The sequence below is a fragment of the Kogia breviceps genome, chromosome 5 (assembly GCF_026419965.1).
Source record: "Kogia breviceps isolate mKogBre1 chromosome 5, mKogBre1 haplotype 1, whole genome shotgun sequence".
NCBI lineage: Eukaryota > Metazoa > Chordata > Mammalia > Artiodactyla > Physeteridae > Kogia > Kogia breviceps.
In genome coordinates this window covers 62,821,894-62,841,416 of record NC_081314.1, presented here as the reverse complement: position 1 = coordinate 62,841,416, position 19,523 = coordinate 62,821,894, and the positions used below count along the sequence as shown (strand labels likewise).

The 19,523-nt window shown below is 37.9% G+C and overlaps 1 protein-coding gene and 1 pseudogene across 1 annotated transcript in view; one reads left to right on the top strand and one right to left on the bottom strand.

Moving 5' to 3' along the window:
* The window catches only part of ACTL6A (actin like 6A), a 34,071-nt gene that overhangs the window by 13,103 nt on the left and 1,445 nt on the right, over positions 1 to 19,523 (bottom strand). The window contains exons 2-10 of the mRNA XM_059064592.2: positions 13,513 to 13,589; positions 13,175 to 13,349; positions 9,713 to 9,813; positions 7,808 to 7,905; positions 2,608 to 2,702; positions 2,222 to 2,328; positions 2,035 to 2,124; positions 807 to 868; positions 65 to 179 (exon numbers count right to left, since the gene is read on the bottom strand). Of these exons, the coding sequence (XP_058920575.1) occupies positions 65 to 179; positions 807 to 868; positions 2,035 to 2,124; positions 2,222 to 2,328; positions 2,608 to 2,702; positions 7,808 to 7,905; positions 9,713 to 9,813; positions 13,175 to 13,349; positions 13,513 to 13,589 (920 nt within the window). The remainder of the gene's footprint in view (positions 1 to 64; positions 180 to 806; positions 869 to 2,034; positions 2,125 to 2,221; positions 2,329 to 2,607; positions 2,703 to 7,807; positions 7,906 to 9,712; positions 9,814 to 13,174; positions 13,350 to 13,512; positions 13,590 to 19,523) is intronic.
* LOC131757280 (small nuclear ribonucleoprotein G pseudogene) lies at positions 8,295 to 8,525 on the top strand (annotated as a pseudogene).

Genomic DNA, 19,523 nt, shown 5'->3' with positions numbered 1-19,523 from the left:
TTTTGTAATTACAAGAGATCTTTAAAGGAAAAACCAGGCTAATTATAAAAATAAGCTTTTATACCTTCACATTGGAAGGGTCAAACAATCCTTCAGGAATCTTTAACCGTTCTGCTCCAAAATCACAGTTGTAGCCATTGGGGAATTCATAATGAACAGTTGGCATCTGTGCGGCTACTCTGAAAACATATCAAACAATATTAAACAAAAGACAAAAACAATCCTCTTCAGAATTATAAACTACTAAGGAATCATCAACTTATAAGAAAGCAGAGTGATAATATCTTATTTTCTTTTAAAATGTTATTCAGTATTTCTTAACTTTTTACCTTTAGACCAGTTAAGCATATTCTACAATTTTTTAAACTAATCAATTTCTTTCCTCATTTATGAAGTACACAGTTTAAAAAAAAATTTTTTTTTTAAATTTTTATTTATTTTTGGCTGTGTTGGGTCTTCGTTGTGGTACGCGGGCTTCTCATTGCAGTGGCTTCTCTTGTTGCAGAGCACGGGCTCTAGGGTGCACAGGCTTAGGTGCTCCACAGCATGTGGGATTTTTCTGGACCAGGGCTCAAACCTGTGTCCCCTGCGTTGGCAGGCGGATTCTTAACCACTGCGCCACCAGGGAAGTCCCTACAGTTTTTTTAAAATTGAAGTACAGTTGATTTACAATGTTGTGTTAGTTTCTGGTGTACAGCAAAGTGATTCAGTTATATATTAAGTATACAGTGTTTTTAAAAGATTAGTATGAAGGTTTTAATAAGCTATTAAGTTTTAAGTCTTGTAGAAAAAATAAGAAAACATACTGTTCATCGTAAGTTGAATCTGATACTTGAAGTACTGAGGCTTGAAAATCCTGGATAACACACTATGGATTTTAAAAAAAGGATAAGAAACAAGATTATTGAGATTTGTCTTTGCAGTCTATACTTTTGTAACATTACTTTAAAAACACTTTTCTTAATGAAACTGTACCACATTCCTGGATGGCTAACTCATTTCAAGGGTATAAATCTACCCAGCAAGGACTCTGAGCATCAAGAAACCCAATTCTAAGCACTCGCATTATAAGCTAAATTATATAACATTTAAATTACAACCATTATGGAAAAATGAGATAAGAACAAGTGGGAACCCTTGTAACCCAGTCCTGCATAACAAAATTGGTTTTAGAACACTGTTTTCCCATTTTTAAAATTTTTTTCTTTAAAATTTTTATTGGCGTATAGTTGATTTACTGTTTTTCCCTTTAAAATAAGCTTAGAAGCAAGATTTCATTAGCTGAATATATATAAAATGTATATATATTGTATCATATGGAATTTTTAATGACTGACATAGTATAAAACAGTTAACATAGTATAAAACAGTTAAAAAATTTGCAGTGAAATACATAGGACCTCTGAGCTGCTAAGGAGAAATCCTGTCTAAGGTCTAGGTGCAATTATTAATCATCTTCACAATTTTTCCTTGTACCAAACACCCACAAAAAATCTTTATCCTTAGGTGTAAGAAACTGTCAAATAGGATATATCTCTGCCATAGTAAATGATGACTTTCATATCCTTTTACTGTTAAAAATGAATGTATATTGTGGTGTGAGAGGTTGTTTTACTACCCTGTCAGTAAGTCATGTTCAGAGATGGATTTTCAGTAGTTGGCTCCTTGCTGTGAACAGTAACACATTTTTTTACATAGCTGGCTCATATTAGGAAAGAGAACGTAAGTGAGCCATACCAGCAGGTCTCTATACACTAAAACCATTTTCTTAGTCAAAAAATGTACAGAATAGCATAATGCTTGTTTTTATCCTAAAGCTCCTTTCAGGTCTCACCACAGTAATCCAAGTGAATATGCAGTAGTTTGTTGAGATATCTGACACGCATGAAAAGCACCCTCCTACTCCGCCAAAGGCTATTAATTTTGTTTGTAAAACATCATTAAAAATATAAGTTTGAAAATATAAAGTGCTCATACTCTAGTCAAAGACTTACAGCCTATAATGCTTTTGTAAAGAGAATAAGGGTTACTTACGTTACACATGTAATTGTGCCAAGACCTTGTAACCTGTGGCAACTTCTCTTTTCTTTTCCAGTTTGCTGGAGATCCTTCACGAACAGCTTCCTGAGTGCCAAGAGCAAGTGCTAGGTTAACAGAGTTCACAACATGGGGGTGGGGAGTTGGAGATAAATCCCAGAAATAAAATTCATTCATCACTTACTTTTGATGCAATCATATATGGAGGAATCAGTTCTATATTCATTTCTTGGAAGAGTTCTCTACACTGCATAGTAATAAAGTCTCCAGCAAGAGGGGATTTTACAATGCCTATGAAACAGATTAAACAAGGCTAAGAAAGCATTCCATTCAAACTCCCTGGGACAGATTTCCTGTGTATTTATACATGATTAATTGTTTTCAAGCAGAATTAACGGAATTATCCCTCCAAGCATGAATGAAGCCATGCATCATTCACACTATATACTAAAGATTTAAAAAAAAAACACTTAAAAGACATGATTGCAAAACTGATATACTTTGATAGTCCAAGTCATTGCTTTATTTCATGATCTGTGTCCTCGGTGTGCCCTGGTTAAATACAGTTACCTTGCTGAAGGACATAGCCATCGTGAACTGGAATTGCAGTGGTATGAGTGGCTCCACTGTCCAAGATAAGCCCAGTAGAACGACCATTAGCAAATCTAGTTTAAAGCATTAAGGAAAAGAAAGTATCAAGGTTCCTAAAATAACGTTTATCGTAAAGGGAAGGTTTTATTAAGGCATTTTTAAAACATGTGCGTTGTGGCTTAAAATGCATTAAAGCAAAAATGCGGATGAAATTTGGCGTCAAATAATAACTCTGGTTTCAAAACAAATGACAACAGGCAGGACTTCCAGAATGGTGGTGTGAGGAAGTCAGAGAAACCTTTACCCCAGAGAGACATCTGTTAAACTGATCCAAATTAGCACAATTATTCAAAGTCCCTGGCACAGATCAAAGGGCTTACAACAAACCGAGAAGCATTTAACAAAATCTATAGAAACTTGGTAAGAGCAGTGGGAGGCTGTGACATTTGAGCTAAGAACTAAAACCATTCTCACATAGGATTAAAGAAGAACCATTTCAGCAGTTTGGCAGCTGAGTGGCAGTTATCATCATCTCCCCCAACTCAACAGAAAGAGCTATTCCAGGCAGATTCAACAGCCAGTGAATATCAGCAGACTCCACTTATCCCATTTTCCACAGCTCTGTGCTGCAGAAGGCCTACATCACGTGAACATCATAAACTGACATTTAGGAGTAGAGCCATTCACTGGATCATCAAATATTTACTGAGCATCTATTACGTGCCTAGTGATAGGTCTGGTGCCCAATAAAGGAGGGCAGCAGGGAGGTCATTCTCTCACTAACACTCCTTAAGCAGAGAAGACACAAAGAGGTGAATCAAAACTGTCTACCCTGAAGGATATCCTGATAAGTGCAGCAGAGATCAATAAAGCTATAAAAAGAACAGTTTGAGATGCCATGGGGGAGTACATAGGTGTATAACCGGTCCCTGGGAAATTCAAGTGTAAGCTGGGGAGGGGGACATGGGGAAGAGGAGAAACAAGAGGGAAGGCCAGGAGGCAAGAGAGCATGGTTAAGAGGTCAGGGAAGTGCAGCATAGTTCAGTGGGGCCTGAAAGGAGAAGAAAGGCAAGGCTGTGGAAGATGATTCTGGCTTAAATCAGCAGACTGGCAATTAACAAAGATGATCAGAGCTGCAGTGTGAAGACTGGGCAAGATAAGAGGAAGGGGTGCACCTAATGAAATGGCAGTGGATAGAGGAGGGTTTGGATTGGGGCCGGGGGAGGCTAGAGAATAGACAGGTCTTGATAACTACTAAATTTGAAGGGTTAATGAGAAAGATTTCTGGTCTAGAAAACTGGGAGTAAGATAATACACAAAGGAGAAAGAATAAATTCGATGAGGGAGATCAATTTTGGATATATTGAGTTTAAAGTGCTTAAACAGATAATAGAAAAAGTTCTAGTAGACAGGTGGACGTGGGCCTGGAGCTCACAAGAAAGATCTGGGATACAGATATGGATTTGGAATTTGTCAGTGTATAACTGGTATCTGATGCCAAGGAAACAGAGAGTTAAACCAGAAAGAACATGTCAAGAGAGATGAAGGGCTAAGGGCAGAGAACTAAGGCATGGGCAAGAATGATCAGAGGAAAGAGGTCTGAGAATAAATGGCCAGAAAGATAGGTTAGTAATTTATCTTTGCTATTACTGGTACTCCATTGATCTCTGGTCATCTATATACATAAACACTAATTTTATCTCTGTTAGTAAAGTGATACAGTAACACCAGACTAAAAGTATGTAAGCCCTCCTAAAGATGGCAATTATAAAACCTGGACAAATTATTTTAAGTGACCATTTTAAGATACTGGAAAATATCTTAAATACTTAATACTTAATACTTAAATACTGAAAGTATTCAAAAGTAGTCAAAATTCAGCCAAAACTTATTCTCATGAAACTGCAACTAGAAGGGGTAAAAACTGCAAGTTTGCAGCTTCCTTGCCTAAAAGTGCTTCCCAGTTCCATGGCTATGGTTCAGGAAAGCAGTGATGAAAAATCACAACTTTACCACCTTGAGTGAACACAGAAAGGAGTTCAGGGCTGGAAGAAAAGCTGGACATTTAAGGTAGAAACTCTGGAAGAAAGAGAACCACAGAAGGGATAAAACCCAAAATCTGAGTATAAAATCTACCCAAATCTCTGGTTGACAACTGAACTATTCAACTGCAGAACTGCAGGGGGACCAACAAAATGCAGAGAACAGAAGGGCAATGCATTCTTGAAAAACAGAGGTGCACCAGTGAGTTCTGTGATTTTGCTACCTTTTTAAATAAATGAATTCTCCAACAGTATGCAGCTCTGACAGCAGAAGGCTGAAGCCTACCTTGCAAATTGAGGTGTCAAGAGGACAGAGCCTGAGGCTGGCAGATATGAGAGCCCAGCTATCAATTAAGTCAGATAAAACAATACTACTCTTCTCACTAATATTTTTGTTTTGGAAAACAGTTATCTTTTTCATAAAACTGTTATTTTTGTTGATGTTAATGTGTCTATTTTTTTTTTTTTTTTTTTTGCGGTATGCGGGCCTCTCACCGTCGTGGCCTCTCCCGTTGCGGAGCACAGGCTCCGGACACGCAGGCTCAGCGGCCACGGCTCACGGGCCCAGCCGCTCCGCGTCACGTGGGATCTTCCCGGACCGGGGCTCGAACCCGTGTCCCCCGCATCGGCAGGCGGAGTCCCAACCACTGCGCCACCAGGGAAGCCCAATGTGTCTATTTTTGTTATTTTTAATTAAATTAATAAGAAAATGTTAAAAGGAGTCTTAGTTTTAAATTCTCAAACAGTAATATTGATAGTTATAACCTACAAAAAACAGAAGCTCTGTGTCATCCTCAGTAATTTTTAAGAGTGTAAAGGAATCCCAAGGCCATGGTTGAGAAGTCAAAACAATTTTTAGAATAATACTAAGATTTTATTTGCCCTTTTCACTGTCATTCTCTCATAAATGTACAAGAGTTTTTTTCCCAGAGGCTATGTCATGTGTGATACACAACAGACTGAATGTGATATGAAAATCCAACTTCTGCTATTAAGTCCAATGTTAAAGAGATTTGAAAAATTGTGAAACGAAGCCACTCTTCTCATTAATATTTTTGGTTTTGGAAAACAGTTATTTTTTATTAAAATATTTTATTTACATTAACATACAATGGGCTTATTAATTTACTTAAAATAAGCAAATATAGGGCTTCCCTGGTGGCGCAGTGGTTGAGAGTCCGCCTGCCGATGCAGGGGACATGGGTTCGTGCCCCAGTCTGGGAGGATCCCACGTGCCGCGGAGCAGCTAGGCCCATGCAACTAGAGAGGCCACAACAGTGGGAGGCCCGCGTACCGCAAAAAAAAAAAAAAAAAAAAAGCAAATATAATTTTTAAGTTTCTGTCTTAATTTCTAATATGGCAAATACTACCAGATATGATCCACATAAATAAAAGCTCTAGGTATAAAGTTTGAGAACCTCTGGTCTAGAAGAACACAGTAAAAAACACCAGTCAGCAAAAGTCAGAAGTGTTAGGAATTCTAGAGGACAAACAATCTACTTCCCTTACCAAATAAATTACAAGAGAAAATAAAGGGGAGGGTGGGTACAATCTACAGACCACAGGAGACCTAAGAGACATATCGAACAAAATACAACGCATGATCCCTGTTGTTTGGGTCCTGATTCATATACTAAACTGTTTTTTAAAAAAGAAAATAAATTGTGGTTATATCTTTAAAAAAAAAGAGACATATGGTAACACCTTTTAGAGATACATGCTTAATGTCTGGAATTTACTTCAAAACCACGGTGGGAGGGGGAGTGCCTGCAGTTATAGCTAATACCACTTAGCTCTGTGTTGAAAATTGTTGACCCTGGGTGATGGGCACACGGAGGTTCAATATAATATTCTATCTTATTTTGTGTAAGACATTTTCTATAATAAAAAGTTAAAAAATAAAACAATACCAATTCTGTTTACATACTCCTTGTAAGGAAGCAGCCAAACAGATCTTATGTTCAAATTCAGAACTGCCGTTTTCAAGCTGTGGGCTAGGACTAGTTTGCTTACTTTGACTCCGATTCCTGACAAGATTATTACGAAAATTAAATGATATAATGCACACAATGAGTCTGCTAATACTCTCCTTCCTCTACTCAAAACCTGCAATGGTTCTCGAGTCTAAAGTTCACATTTAAAAAATCTAACATGCAAGACTTCTACAGTCTGATCTAAACACATTTTTACAACTTGTTCTGAAGCCGAACATAAATCTTCAACTCTAAACTAAGTCACTGTGAAGAACGCTTACGCTTTCCACCTCCACACTTGTGCTAAAGTCATCTCTAAGACACACCACGACAGACAAATGTTAGATTACAGTTCCCACAGTGATTCTCACACATATAAAATTTGCTTGACTATTACAGCAATCCAGGGAGGTATACCAGATAAATGAGTAAAAAGTGAAGTTCAAATTTTAAGTACCTAATTCAAGATCAGTTTATAAGCACTGGAACTTGAACTCTAAATATAGGTCTCCTTCCCCCACACCCTGCAACTAAATTCTCTTTTCTTTACAAAGGCTTGTCAGGCTACAATATTACTCCACTGAACTACAATTGCTATTTGAAAAATTCAAATTAATCATGTACTTCGTTATGACTTTTGCCAATGCTATTTTGAAGTACTATTTAAATCTGTTATTTAGTTTTCAACAAGAATATTACATTATTCTTTGAGATCAGGGCAAAATATTTCCTTGTCTGTCCCTTAATATGCTTGTAAAAAATATTTGGTGATTAAATCTTAAATGAATTTACAGCCAATTTCCACTTTTCTAAGGTAATGGAGAAGAGGAAGGAAATGGCAATCTTTGAATTCAACTAGGTCAAACGGACTTAAGTAATGTTCTGTCGTCACATTCCCCTTCTAAAAACAAAAATTTTTGTTTTTGTTAAACTTTGTTAAATTAATGAGAATTTGAGTGCTTCTTTCCTATCTCCCTCTCACATTTTCACATGCATCAGTTTCGATAAGAATACTAAAAGATAGATATCTAAAAGCAATGGAGAAAAACGCCTCAACTTCCGAACAGGCAAGAAGTGGCTCCTGTCTTCCTGCTGAGGGCATCACCTTTAGCAGCACCACAGTTACTCCTAAAGAGAACTTGGGTATTACTCTTTCAAGGATACGCTGTCAAAACGGCAGTTTTGCAAAGGAAGAATGCAGGGATGTTGTAGTGTTCAAACATTAACTCTGTCAGTTTCTCTCTCTTTGCTCTGGTATTCCACTTGAAAAGAGGGAAAAAGAAATGCAAATTACTTACTGTTTAAAAGCTAAAGTATTGATTTATCTCAAAATTCATTTCAGCACATTAACAAAGATGTAAAACATTAATAATAGAGTAAAATACCATGGAAAATCTTCTTCATAAAATCTTTACAACATTTACTTCTATGTATTTGTAATAAATTTAATAAAGTTTATTATTTAATATGTAAAATTGTTTGCTGCTATGAATTCTAGAAATTACACTTTTCAAAGTATATGGAAATCTGGATTCTTATAAATGAAGTATTATTAAATCTTTTTTTTTTTTTAATCTTAAGAGAGAATCTAAGCGTGAGGGACAACTCGAATTCCGTTTGGAGGCATCTTTGAGCTCGTGGAGTAGACATCATGAGCAAAGCTCACCCTCCCGAGTTGAAGAAATTTATGGACAAGAAGTTATCACTGAAATTAAATGGTGACAGACATGTCCAAGGAATATTAAGGGGATTTGATCTCTTTATGAATCTTGTGATAGATGAATGTGTGGAGATAGCAACTAGTGGGCAACAGAACAATACTGGAATGGTAGTAATACGAAGAAATAGTACCATCATTTTAGAAACCTTGGAACAGTTATGAACTATAGCTGTCTTCAACAGAGAAATCAACTGCTTCCACATGTCCCCTCTCCACATTTTACTATGATGAAAACTGGGTCGTGTACATTTTCTTACGGAACTTTTTTGTTAAATAAACTTCATAATAGTCAAAAAAAAAAAGAGTGAATCTAGTCATCAAAATCTTAAATATGCATTTTAAATCACCAAATTCTCCCACTTGTAGATGGTACTCAAAAGAAACTAGAGTTTAGAAAACAATAACAATATTGATAATTTATAATCATCTAGTCTTCTGGGCCCTTTTGACTCTACAAAATGTATTTCACAAAAGACTCTGGTCTAGCAATTTCCAGCCCTAGTTCAACATTGACTTTAAATATAAATTTTATTATTTAATAAGTAAAATTGCTGCTATGAATTCTAGAAATTACAGACTTTTCAAAGTATAGGGATATCAGGATTCTTATAAACATGAAGTATTATTAAATCTTAAGAGTGAATCTAGGGACTTCGCTGGTGGCACAGGGGTTAAGAATCCGCCTGCCAATGCAAGGAACATGGGTTAGAATGCTGGTCTGGGAAGATCCCACATGCCGCAGAGCAACTAAGCCCGTGCGCCACAACTACTGAGCCTGCGTTCTAGAGCCCGTGAGCCACAACTACTGAGCCCGCGTGCCACAACTACTGAAGCCCGCGCAACCTAGAGCCCGTGCTCCGCCAACAAGAGAAGCCACCGCAGTGAGAAGCCCGCACACCTCAACAGAGTAGCCTTGACTCGCCACAACTAGAGAAAGCCCACACACAGCAACGAAAACCCAATGCAGCCAAATAAATAAATTTATATTAAAAAAAAGTGAATCTAGTCACTCTTAAGGTTGAGTATAAAAGCAGATATACACTGCCCTTGAGGGATAAGGGACAACTGACCAAAATGGGAAGCAGCCCAAGGAAATCAAATGTTAAATTCCTGGAAAAAACAGATAAATAACCACCAGAACGCACTAGGGTGCTTTAATTATTTTTCTTTGAGTATTTTAATTATTGAAATAATAAAAATAAAAGTTGTAAGAGTATTTATAAATGAATCTCCCTTTCCCTAATCTTCAAAATTCAAAATATGAATTTCTATGTCTCTTAAACAAAAAGGAAACACTCTTCAAATGAGTAAATAAACAACCTAGAGAAACTCGAAAAAGTTTGTCTCACCGGTGCTTCTGACATGAGAACAGGATGCAGGCTGGCTTCTGACTTGACATGCATTTTGTAGGTATGATCCAAAATAGCCTGGAAACTATCCCAATCTTCAACTAAAATATAAGATTAATACCTTGAAAATAATGCTTAATCGAAGATGAATACACATCTTTTGAGAGACTGTGCCTAATGGTTTAGCACTAATATTGATATTGCAATATACAGAACCTACTTATTTTACAGCTCTGCCTCATAACACAACACTTCATATAGACATCATCTTTGTCTTCTAGATACAGTTTCTCCAGCCCCAACAGTTACAACGCCTAGACCTGTCCCAGGTGTAATTAATGTATCAAATAGTCATAAAATACCAAATAAATATTATTCAGTAAGTATTAGAGGCCCAAAATGCAATTCAAATGGTAGGAAAAAACACAGAAGAACTGTATGATCTAGAGCTGACATTTAAAAAGCTTACAATCTATATGAAAAAAGATGTAAAGACTTTTAAAAAAATTTAGAGAAAAGTATGTTTTCAATTTGCCTTCCACCTAAACATCCCACTGAAACTGCTCGCATAAGTCACTAATGAGCTTCTAACAGGCAAATCCAGTGGATACTTCACATTTGTAATCTCATCTGACTTCTCTAAATTACTATCTGACACTACTGACTCTTGAGTTTACAAACTTTTTCTGCCACAGTTCAACAAAGCAATGTCATTCCTTGTAAACATACTTCTATATGCCTATCAGGATGGGGTTTTTTTGATCAATGGACCTCCTCTGTAGCTTTAACTTCTCTTTCCCCTTCTTAGTGTAAAGCTCAGTGCCACAGCTGAGAACAATGAGAATCACTGGACTTCTTTACTTCTAGAACTTTTTCTTCTTTTAGGCTTCTCCTGAATTTTCTCCTACTTCCCTACTGTTCCTTCTCATTCTCCTTCACAGGCAACTCTATTGGTTAAATACATGGAAATAAATTTTCATAAGGAATCCTATCCTCAATCCTCTTCTCATATCCCAAACTCTTTCTGGTAAAAAAAAAAAAATCAACTCCATGTCTTAAAATCTCTCTCACCTGCTTATTAGATCAGCACCTATATTCAAACACTTTGAACTAATAAACTCATCTACTTGCTGTGCAGAAAGAGCTAACTTAGCAGACCTGAGAAAGGCGTGCTTGCACGGCTGACCCTTGGCTGGCATCTAGGAACTTGTCTGGTAAACAGTTCCCTACACTGATATAAAACTTTCCCCAAATACGAGTAGCTCACTGTGCCTAAACTGTTTATACAGTGTGGTTTATGTGGAATACCTTTCCTTCTGGGAGTCTGGGGTTTTGGAACATGTTAGGCACAGAGTACCTACATGACCAGCCCCTAATAAAAACCATGGGTACTGAGTTCTTTTTTTTTCTGAATCCAAAAGACAGTCATTTATTCCAAGTATCAAGATAATATAAGAAATAAAATATTTGTAACAAAAAATGTCCTTCCGGTTTTTTTTTAACAGCTCTATAGAGGTATAATTTTCCATAACATGGATCCATTTTAAGTGTACAATTAAATGATTTTCTTTTGTAAATCTACAAAGTTGTGTGAATATTATTACAATTGAATTTTAGAATATTTCCATCATCCCAAAAAGAAACTTTATGCCCTTTTGCAGTCACTTCCCATTCCATCCACAGCCCCAAGCAACCACTACTTTACTTTCTGTCTGTATAGATTAGCTTTCTCTGGTCCTTCCATATTAGAGTAATCATACATTATGTGGAGTTTTGCATCTGATTTCCTCTATTTGGCATAGGCTTTTGGGGTTCTTCCATATTTTAGCTTATATCAGTATTTTGTTCTTTTTATTCCCAAATAGTACTTCATTTTATGGGTATACCACGTTCTGTATACCCATTCATCCAATGATGCACCTTGGGCTATTTCCACTTTTCTGCTAATATGGATAATACTGCTATGAACGTCTGCATATAAGTATTTGTGTGGACATATGTTTTCAGTTCTCTTGTGTTGATACCTAGAAGTGGAACTGTTTGGATTATATGGTGAATTTATGTTTAACCTGTTAAGAAACTGTCAAACTTTTCCAAAGCTGCTGAACCATTTTTTGTTCTCTCCCAGAAATAGATATGGAGGTTTCAGTTTCTCTATATCCTCATCACACTTGCTATTGTCTGTTTTTATAATATAGCCATCCTGTGAGTGTGAAGTAGGGTACTGAGTCTTTAATGAGCTCTACTAGTAGACCACACACACATGTTCCTGGTTACTGGAGGGATTAAGCACATCCTTTATGACTTCACTGTAAGCTCTTGGAAGCTTGCACTGGTTTCCTCTGGACTTCACTACATGCCCTTTTTCTCTGTCAGTTCTGCTTTGCATTCTTTCAGCATAATAAACCTTAACTGTGAGTACACGGACATGCTGAGTCCTGTGAGTCCTTCTAGTGAATAACTGGACCTGAGAGTGATCTTGGGTCTTACACCTGCTTTTTAAGACCATAAAACTTGCTGCTTCCCTTGCTATTCCTACCTCGATGCATGGTACCCCCCATTCAGTGACTCCAGTCAAAAATCTAGGAAACTTTCTCAACTCTTTAAACACTTAGTACCATTTGTCTTGGATATCTCTGACAGCCACCTCAGGATCTCTGCCATCAGTATTAAAATTTTAACCCTCTTCATTTCTCATTTGGACTCACCTCCCTAACTGATCTTCCTATCTCTAGTATCTCCCTCCAATCCAGCCTACACAGGACTGTTAGACTAATCTTTCCAGCTGGCATATATGAGCATTTATATATAAAATGCTGTTTAAATTCCTTTGGAGTTACCTTTCAGTTACCAGCTTAATATACTCCTGGCATTACAAGCCCTTTTATGATTGCTCTCTGTCTACCTTTCCTGCAATTGGCCATAATGTACCTACTGTTACAGCCATACTTAATTGATGACACTTCTAAACATGGAAGTTTCTTCCACAACACCATCTCTTCACACATGCTGGTTGCTCTAATTTACCCAGCCTTGTCAGTCAGGCTAATTCTTATTCAGTGATCAAGATTCAGTACAAAAGTTACCTCCTTTGTGAAAACCATCTCTGACCTCCAATGATAGAGTTAAATACCTCGCCTCTCTAATCTCACTGCTTATCAAACATAGTTATATTATAGCACTTATCCTATATATATATGTGTGTGTGTGTGTGTGTGTGTGTATATATATACACACACACACATATACACACATCTATCTCCTTTACCTATGAGTTTCTTGAGCAAAAGAAACACGTGTTATGCATCTTTGTATTCTCAGTGCCTGGAACATCAGTTTATGGAATAAAAACAACAACAAAAATAGCTGATGTTCAACTTTTAAGAAGCCATTGGTTTATATCTAAAATATACTATGCATACTCTACATTTAGAATCAAATCCATAGAAAAAAACATCGTACCCATCCCATTTTTCAGTGGTGAAATGGCCTCTGTATTCTCCCTCGGAACACGCAGGGCATTAGTATCTATGTAATAGGTGGGACCGCCTTGTTTGCCTTTATCACCATCTATTTCCATCAGTGTACTTCCATCATCTCTTTCTACCACCATACCAATAGCGGTAGGGAAATCCACCTGTAAGAGTCAAAAACATTATTTACAAATTTTACCTGCTTTTACCAAGAAGTCATTTCCACCAACCAATGTCTTAAACCATATTTGACTCAGAATTTCCGCATGAACTTAACTCTACATGAATGGCTTTTGCATATCCAATTAACTCTGCCATTCCACTTACCTTGGGACAGTCCTCACCAGCATACCCAGCTCTCACAGTATAGGATCCAATGTCAAAAACAAGGGCTCCAACTTCATCTGAAAAGATGAAAAGATAATTAACATTAACGACTTACAAGTATCATGTGAAAATTAAGAGTACTTAATGTGCTTATATTCATATTATTACTAGCTTGAACCTAGTTTTAAATACACCTTAAAGATTCACTTAATTAAAATATAACAAGTCATACACAGTATATCAGCAGAGGTTCAATCAGGAAAGAGGTGGTACACTAAAATTAGGTAATTTAAGGAGAGTTTACTTATTAAAGTGTCTACTTACAAAAATACAGGCAAAATATAGGAAAACAGAAAGGACAGTATGGTACCCTAGGACTAGTAATAACAGAAATCTGTTGCCACTCTTAGAATGGAAGGAACTGTTACCAGAACCTGGAGAGAGACTTGTATTGGGAGGGCATCGGACAGGAGCTGTGATCTTCAGTTGAGGGATGGAATCAGCCTTGGCTGAGGAAAAGGAGCCAGACTAATACATTTGCCAACCCCTCTCCCCACTGGCTAGGGTGATCTTATAATTTCTCACCCAAACTGAGCCAATACTGAATGTGATAGGAGCCCCTATTAATAATTATACCAGGACAAGAGGCACAAAGCAGGAAGTATGGTTACCCTACCATTGGCCAAAGCAGAGGCCAAGAGAGTCCACCAATGCAGTCAACAAGGGTCAGTCTTTATGGGCACAGAGAGGGTGGAAATGGGTGGAAAGTGGATCTGGAGGGGCAAAGGAAAGCTATCCAGTACACTAAGGTATACCATTTTTTTCATACATTAATCAACATGATATTTCATGCAATTAGGGAAGAAACTTAGCAAAACCCCAAGAAAAATAAGGAACCTAAATAATAAGAATTTAAGGTATAATAATATAGGCCAGGTAAAAATCATTAAAATGAAGGTATCATTAAAGTTTGCACATTTCCAGATTTGTAGGAGATAAAAGTTTAATACGGAGAGAGAAAGCTAGTATTTTTTTTCATATTCAAATTCAGAGAAAAGCCTCTAATTACACTTTAAAAATACTTCACCCAAAACAGCACGCCTCCTAAAACAAAGCACTTGGGTTTTCTAAGCACTGATTTTTCAAAGAAGGATTTTTTCACTCAGTCATTAAAAATAATAAAGAAATACTACTTAGCTCAATTAACTTGACAAAAATTAGTAAGGCTGATAAGACCAAGTATTGTCAGAGATGTAGAAAAAGAGGAGCTCTTACACATTTGCTAGTAAAGTTGTAAACTGGGACTTCCCTGGTGCTCCAGTGGCAAAGAATCCGCCTTCCAATGCAGGAGATGCAGATTCAATCCTTGATAGGGGAACTAAGATCCCACATGCCGTGGGGCAACTAAGCCCACGCACCACAACTACTGAGCCCATGTGCCTGAACTAGAGAGCGTGCATGCCGCAAACTAGAGCCCTGGAACCCGCGCTCTGGAACCCGCACACCACAACTAGAGAGAAGCTCACATGCCGCAAAGAAAAAAGTTGTAAACTGATACAACCACTATGGGCAATTTAGTCATATCTACTAAAGTTGAAAATGTGCATACATAGAAATTACACTTATGTCTTCTCTAGAGAAACTCTCTCACGTATATCACAAGGAGACATGTAAGAGAATGTTCACTGGCTATGTGACCTCAGGTGATTTAGTAATCTCTCTGCCTCACTTTCCTCATATGTAAAATGTGCATAACAGTCCCTATCTTGCAGGATGCTAGAAGTATGGAAGCACTTAGAACAGTACCTGGTACATAAAAAGCACAATAAGTGGTAGCTGCCATTGTAATTATTATTGTCACACTGCTTGCCACAGGAAAAGGTAGGAAGATTAAATGGTCTCTCAGTAGGAAAATAAACTACAGTTTATTCATAGAGTGAAATACTACATAGCAGTTAAAAATGAATGGTCTAGGGCTTCCCTGGTGGCACAGTGGTTGAGAGTCCGCCTGCCGATGCAGGGGACACGGGTTCGTGCCCCGGTCCGGGAAGATCCCACATGCCGCGGAGCGGCTGGGCCCGTGAGCCATGGCCACTGAGACTGCGCGTCCGGAGCCTGTGCTCCGCAGCGGGAGAGGCCACAACGGTGAGAGGCCCGCGTACCCAAAAAAAAAAAAAATGGTCTAGATCTACATGTATTAACAAAATTAGTTTAAAAAGCTAGTTACTATGCACACATATTTTGATACTACTGAATTCATTATGGATTCACACACTTAATAAAAGTATAAAAATATGCATAGGGTTGGGGAATATTACATACCAACTTCAGGTCACTGGTAACCTCTAAGGAGGCAGAGAAGAGGAATCTATATCAACAATATAGATTTTATCTATATTGTTGATTACAACCATATCAATCTTATTTCATAAAATATCTGAGGCAAATTTGACAAAACATTACATTTATTTAATCTCAGTAGTGAGTACAGAAGTATCATATATAAACTTACATATACTTTATTTTTTAATGTTTAAAGTATTTCAAAAACTAAAAAAATAATTTTTAAAATAAAGATCAATTATTACACTACAATTATCACAGTTGAGAGATGGTGTCTTTACAGCATAGTGATCTCATTTTTATTGAAATAAAATGAAGAGCCACCTATGTTTGAAAGGAAGTTTCTGTATTTGTTACATTTCCCAAAGTAATCAACTTTTCTCTACCAATCTCTGATCCAAATTATTTTGTCTGAAAGAAAAGGTCCTTAAAAGCAGAACACTGCATTTGTTTTCACCACAGCATGTAAACTCAGGTACAAACAGTAAGTATTGTATACCAATGACATGAACTGGTAAATTCTAACACTTTGATTAACCAGAATGTTGGGTAAAGAAATATCCTAACTAGGGCTTCCCTGGTGGCGCAGTGGTTGAGAGTCCGCCTGCCGATGCAGGGGACACGGGTTCGTGCCCCGGTCCGGGAGGATCCCACATGCAGCGGAGCGGCTGGGCCCGTGAGCCATGGCCGCTGGGCCTGCGCGTCCGGAGCCTGTGCTCCGCAACGGGAGAGGCCACAACAGTGAGGCCCGCATACCACAAAAAAAAAAAAAAAAAAAAAAAAAAAAGAAATATCCTAACTAAATAAATTAATTGCTTGGTTAACCAAAATTTTCTACTCCTGTTCTCAAGGATCAACCTTTTGCCTTGCACCAGGGCTTTTAACCTTTTCTGTTCCATGGACCCCTTTGACAATGTTCAAGGCTGAAATTCATATGTTGAAGTCTTAACCCCGAGGAACTTAGAATGTGACTGTGTTTGGAGATAGGGTCTTAAAGAGATGATTAAATTAAAATGAGATCATTAGGGTGGGCCGTAATGCAACGACTGATATCCTTACACGAAGAAGAAATTTGGACACAGATATGTAGAAGGAAGACCATGTGAAGACACAGGGAGAAGACGGCCACTGAAAGCCAAGCAGAAAGGCCTCCAAAGAAAACCCTGTCAACACCTGATCTCAGACTTCTAGCCTCCAGAAATGTGAAAAAATTAATTTTTGTTGTTTGAGTCACCCAGTCTATGGTACTTTGTTATGGCAGCCCTAGCAAACTAATACAGACAGCTTAGGACACTTATGAATGTCTTCTTAGAATGTTTTCAAACAGACTATAAAAGAAACTAATTATTATAAAAGTCAGTTAGTTATATCCATGGACTCCTTTTGTGGTTTTTTTTGTTTTTTTTGCAGTACGCGGGCCTCTCACCACCGCAGCCCCTCCCGCCGTGGAGCACAGGCTCCGGACGCGCAGGCTCAGCGGCCATGGCTCACGGGCCCAGCCGCTCCGCGGCATGTGGGATCCTCCCGGACCGGGGCACGAACCCGTGTCCCCTGCATCGGCAGGTGGACTCCCAACCACTGCGCCACCAGGGAAGCCCCTCCACGGACTCCTTAGGGAAGCCAAGGACTCCATGTCAGGAATCCCCTCTTCTAACTTACCCTTTCTTAGGTAACCTGCTCCACTCTTACAGTCTCAATTTCTACCTTAACAGTGGTACTTCCAATCTCGAATCTCTCTCTCAAGCCCGCACCTTCCTTCATCCAGATCCAGATCTCAAACTTCTTACTGTACATTGCTTCCACCTGATGTCCCATGGGTACCTCAAATTCAACATACCTGAAGCACTGTCTCCTTGTCCCCATCCTGCCTAATCTAATCTCAGCTGTGCTTACCACAGTTAGTGGCTCCAGTCATCAGAGGCAAAAATCTTCCTGAACACCTTCATATTTCATATCCCTCATCAAGTTCTGACAAATATTTCTGCTAAATATTTCTCAAATCCCTTCTTCTTTAATACCATTGCCACTGCCTTGAGTCAAGCTCTTATCTCAACCAGGAATTACAACTCCCTAAAGGTATTGTGCTTCCATCTTTACCGTCTCAATCCACCTTTCAAACTGCTGCACTGTTATCTTTCAAAACTGTAACTGAACATTTTGGTACATAAATCCTTCAATGAAAAGAAAAGGGAGAATCATTCAGTGGTTTTCCATCATCCCAAGATAAAATTCAAATTATTCTACCCAGGTGATATTCAAGACCTAGCATAATCTGGCAGCAGTCTCTCCTCCCACCTCATACACTACCATTACTGAAGATTATGTTGTCTGCTAAACACACCACCTACTCTGCATATGCTTTCCCTCTCTATTCTTCTTTCATCACCCTCATAAACTCCTTTGTAAAGTCCCTTGACTCTTCCACATTGAGTTAATAACATTTTGTCTGTGCTACCTTTGTATCTTCTATATATTGTCATTATTGAACATACTTCACTGAATTTATCATCCATATAAGACACTATAAACTATAAGATGCACCACCATTAGTTCACGCACCACTAAGAGAAAAACATGCTGCCAATTAAGCTCTGCCATACCATCAATAATATTCCAACTTCGGCTCTTTAAATGTGTGTGTGTGTGTGTGTGTGTGTGTGTCTGGGGTGGAATGTACAACTAAAAATAAATGAAATATGGTGTCTATTTATTTGACTGACTCACCTACAAGACTGCGAGTTTCTTGAAGGCAGAAGCTATACTTTGCACATAGCAAGCACTCAAAGTTTTTTTGTGTGAAAAGAAAAATCTAACAAATCAGTTATTTTCCTGTCTTAATCAGTGTGGTAAACTGGACACAGTAGAATTTTAATTTGAAGAAGACTCTGGATTCTCAGAATTTGGAAACCCTTTCACAGTAAACCCTTTGGAAAATGTGACCCACTATAAATACTGGCCATACAGTAGTAGCTCAAACACAAAATCATACACTTATTTTCGTGAGTTTTATGTACTTTATATGTGAAATAGGCTTTAAGATATATTCCTCCACATAAGCAAATGAGAAACAGGATGTTTATTCTGAATACCTAAACCATACATGAATATGTTGTGGAGAAATAACCAAAATCTTTTTATTTTTAATTTTTTTTATGGGGAATGGTTTTACTGAAATGCCTTTTCTTTTCCTGCTCCCCACTTACTAGAAAGTTATGTAACTCTGGGCTGGTTACATCTTCTACACCTCATTTTCTTCTTTAATAATATGGGGATAAGTAGTACCACCTCCAGTGGTGGTTGTGGATTAACTGACCTAATGCATGTATTAAACGTAATGCATGAAAAGCCTCTGGAACAGTTCTTGGTACACAGTATGCACTCAATAAATGTTAACTGTTGGCATTATTAGTATCCATTTCTACGTTAGTCACATTAAACAATGCCTTGTAAGGAAATACTCAGTGGACAGCCTTTAGGTTCTTGGATCAGTGAACCTGCAAGTCAAAAGAGTCAGCAGCCTGCATGAGGCAAAGGCACATAGATCAAGTCTTTCTGTCAGGATTACATCTTCAGATGGGGAAGAAGTAAATCATGAAGATCCACTAGGTTTTCTCCAAGGTAAAACTGGAAAACTACTGACTCTCACATTTGAGAAATCAAAACCAAAA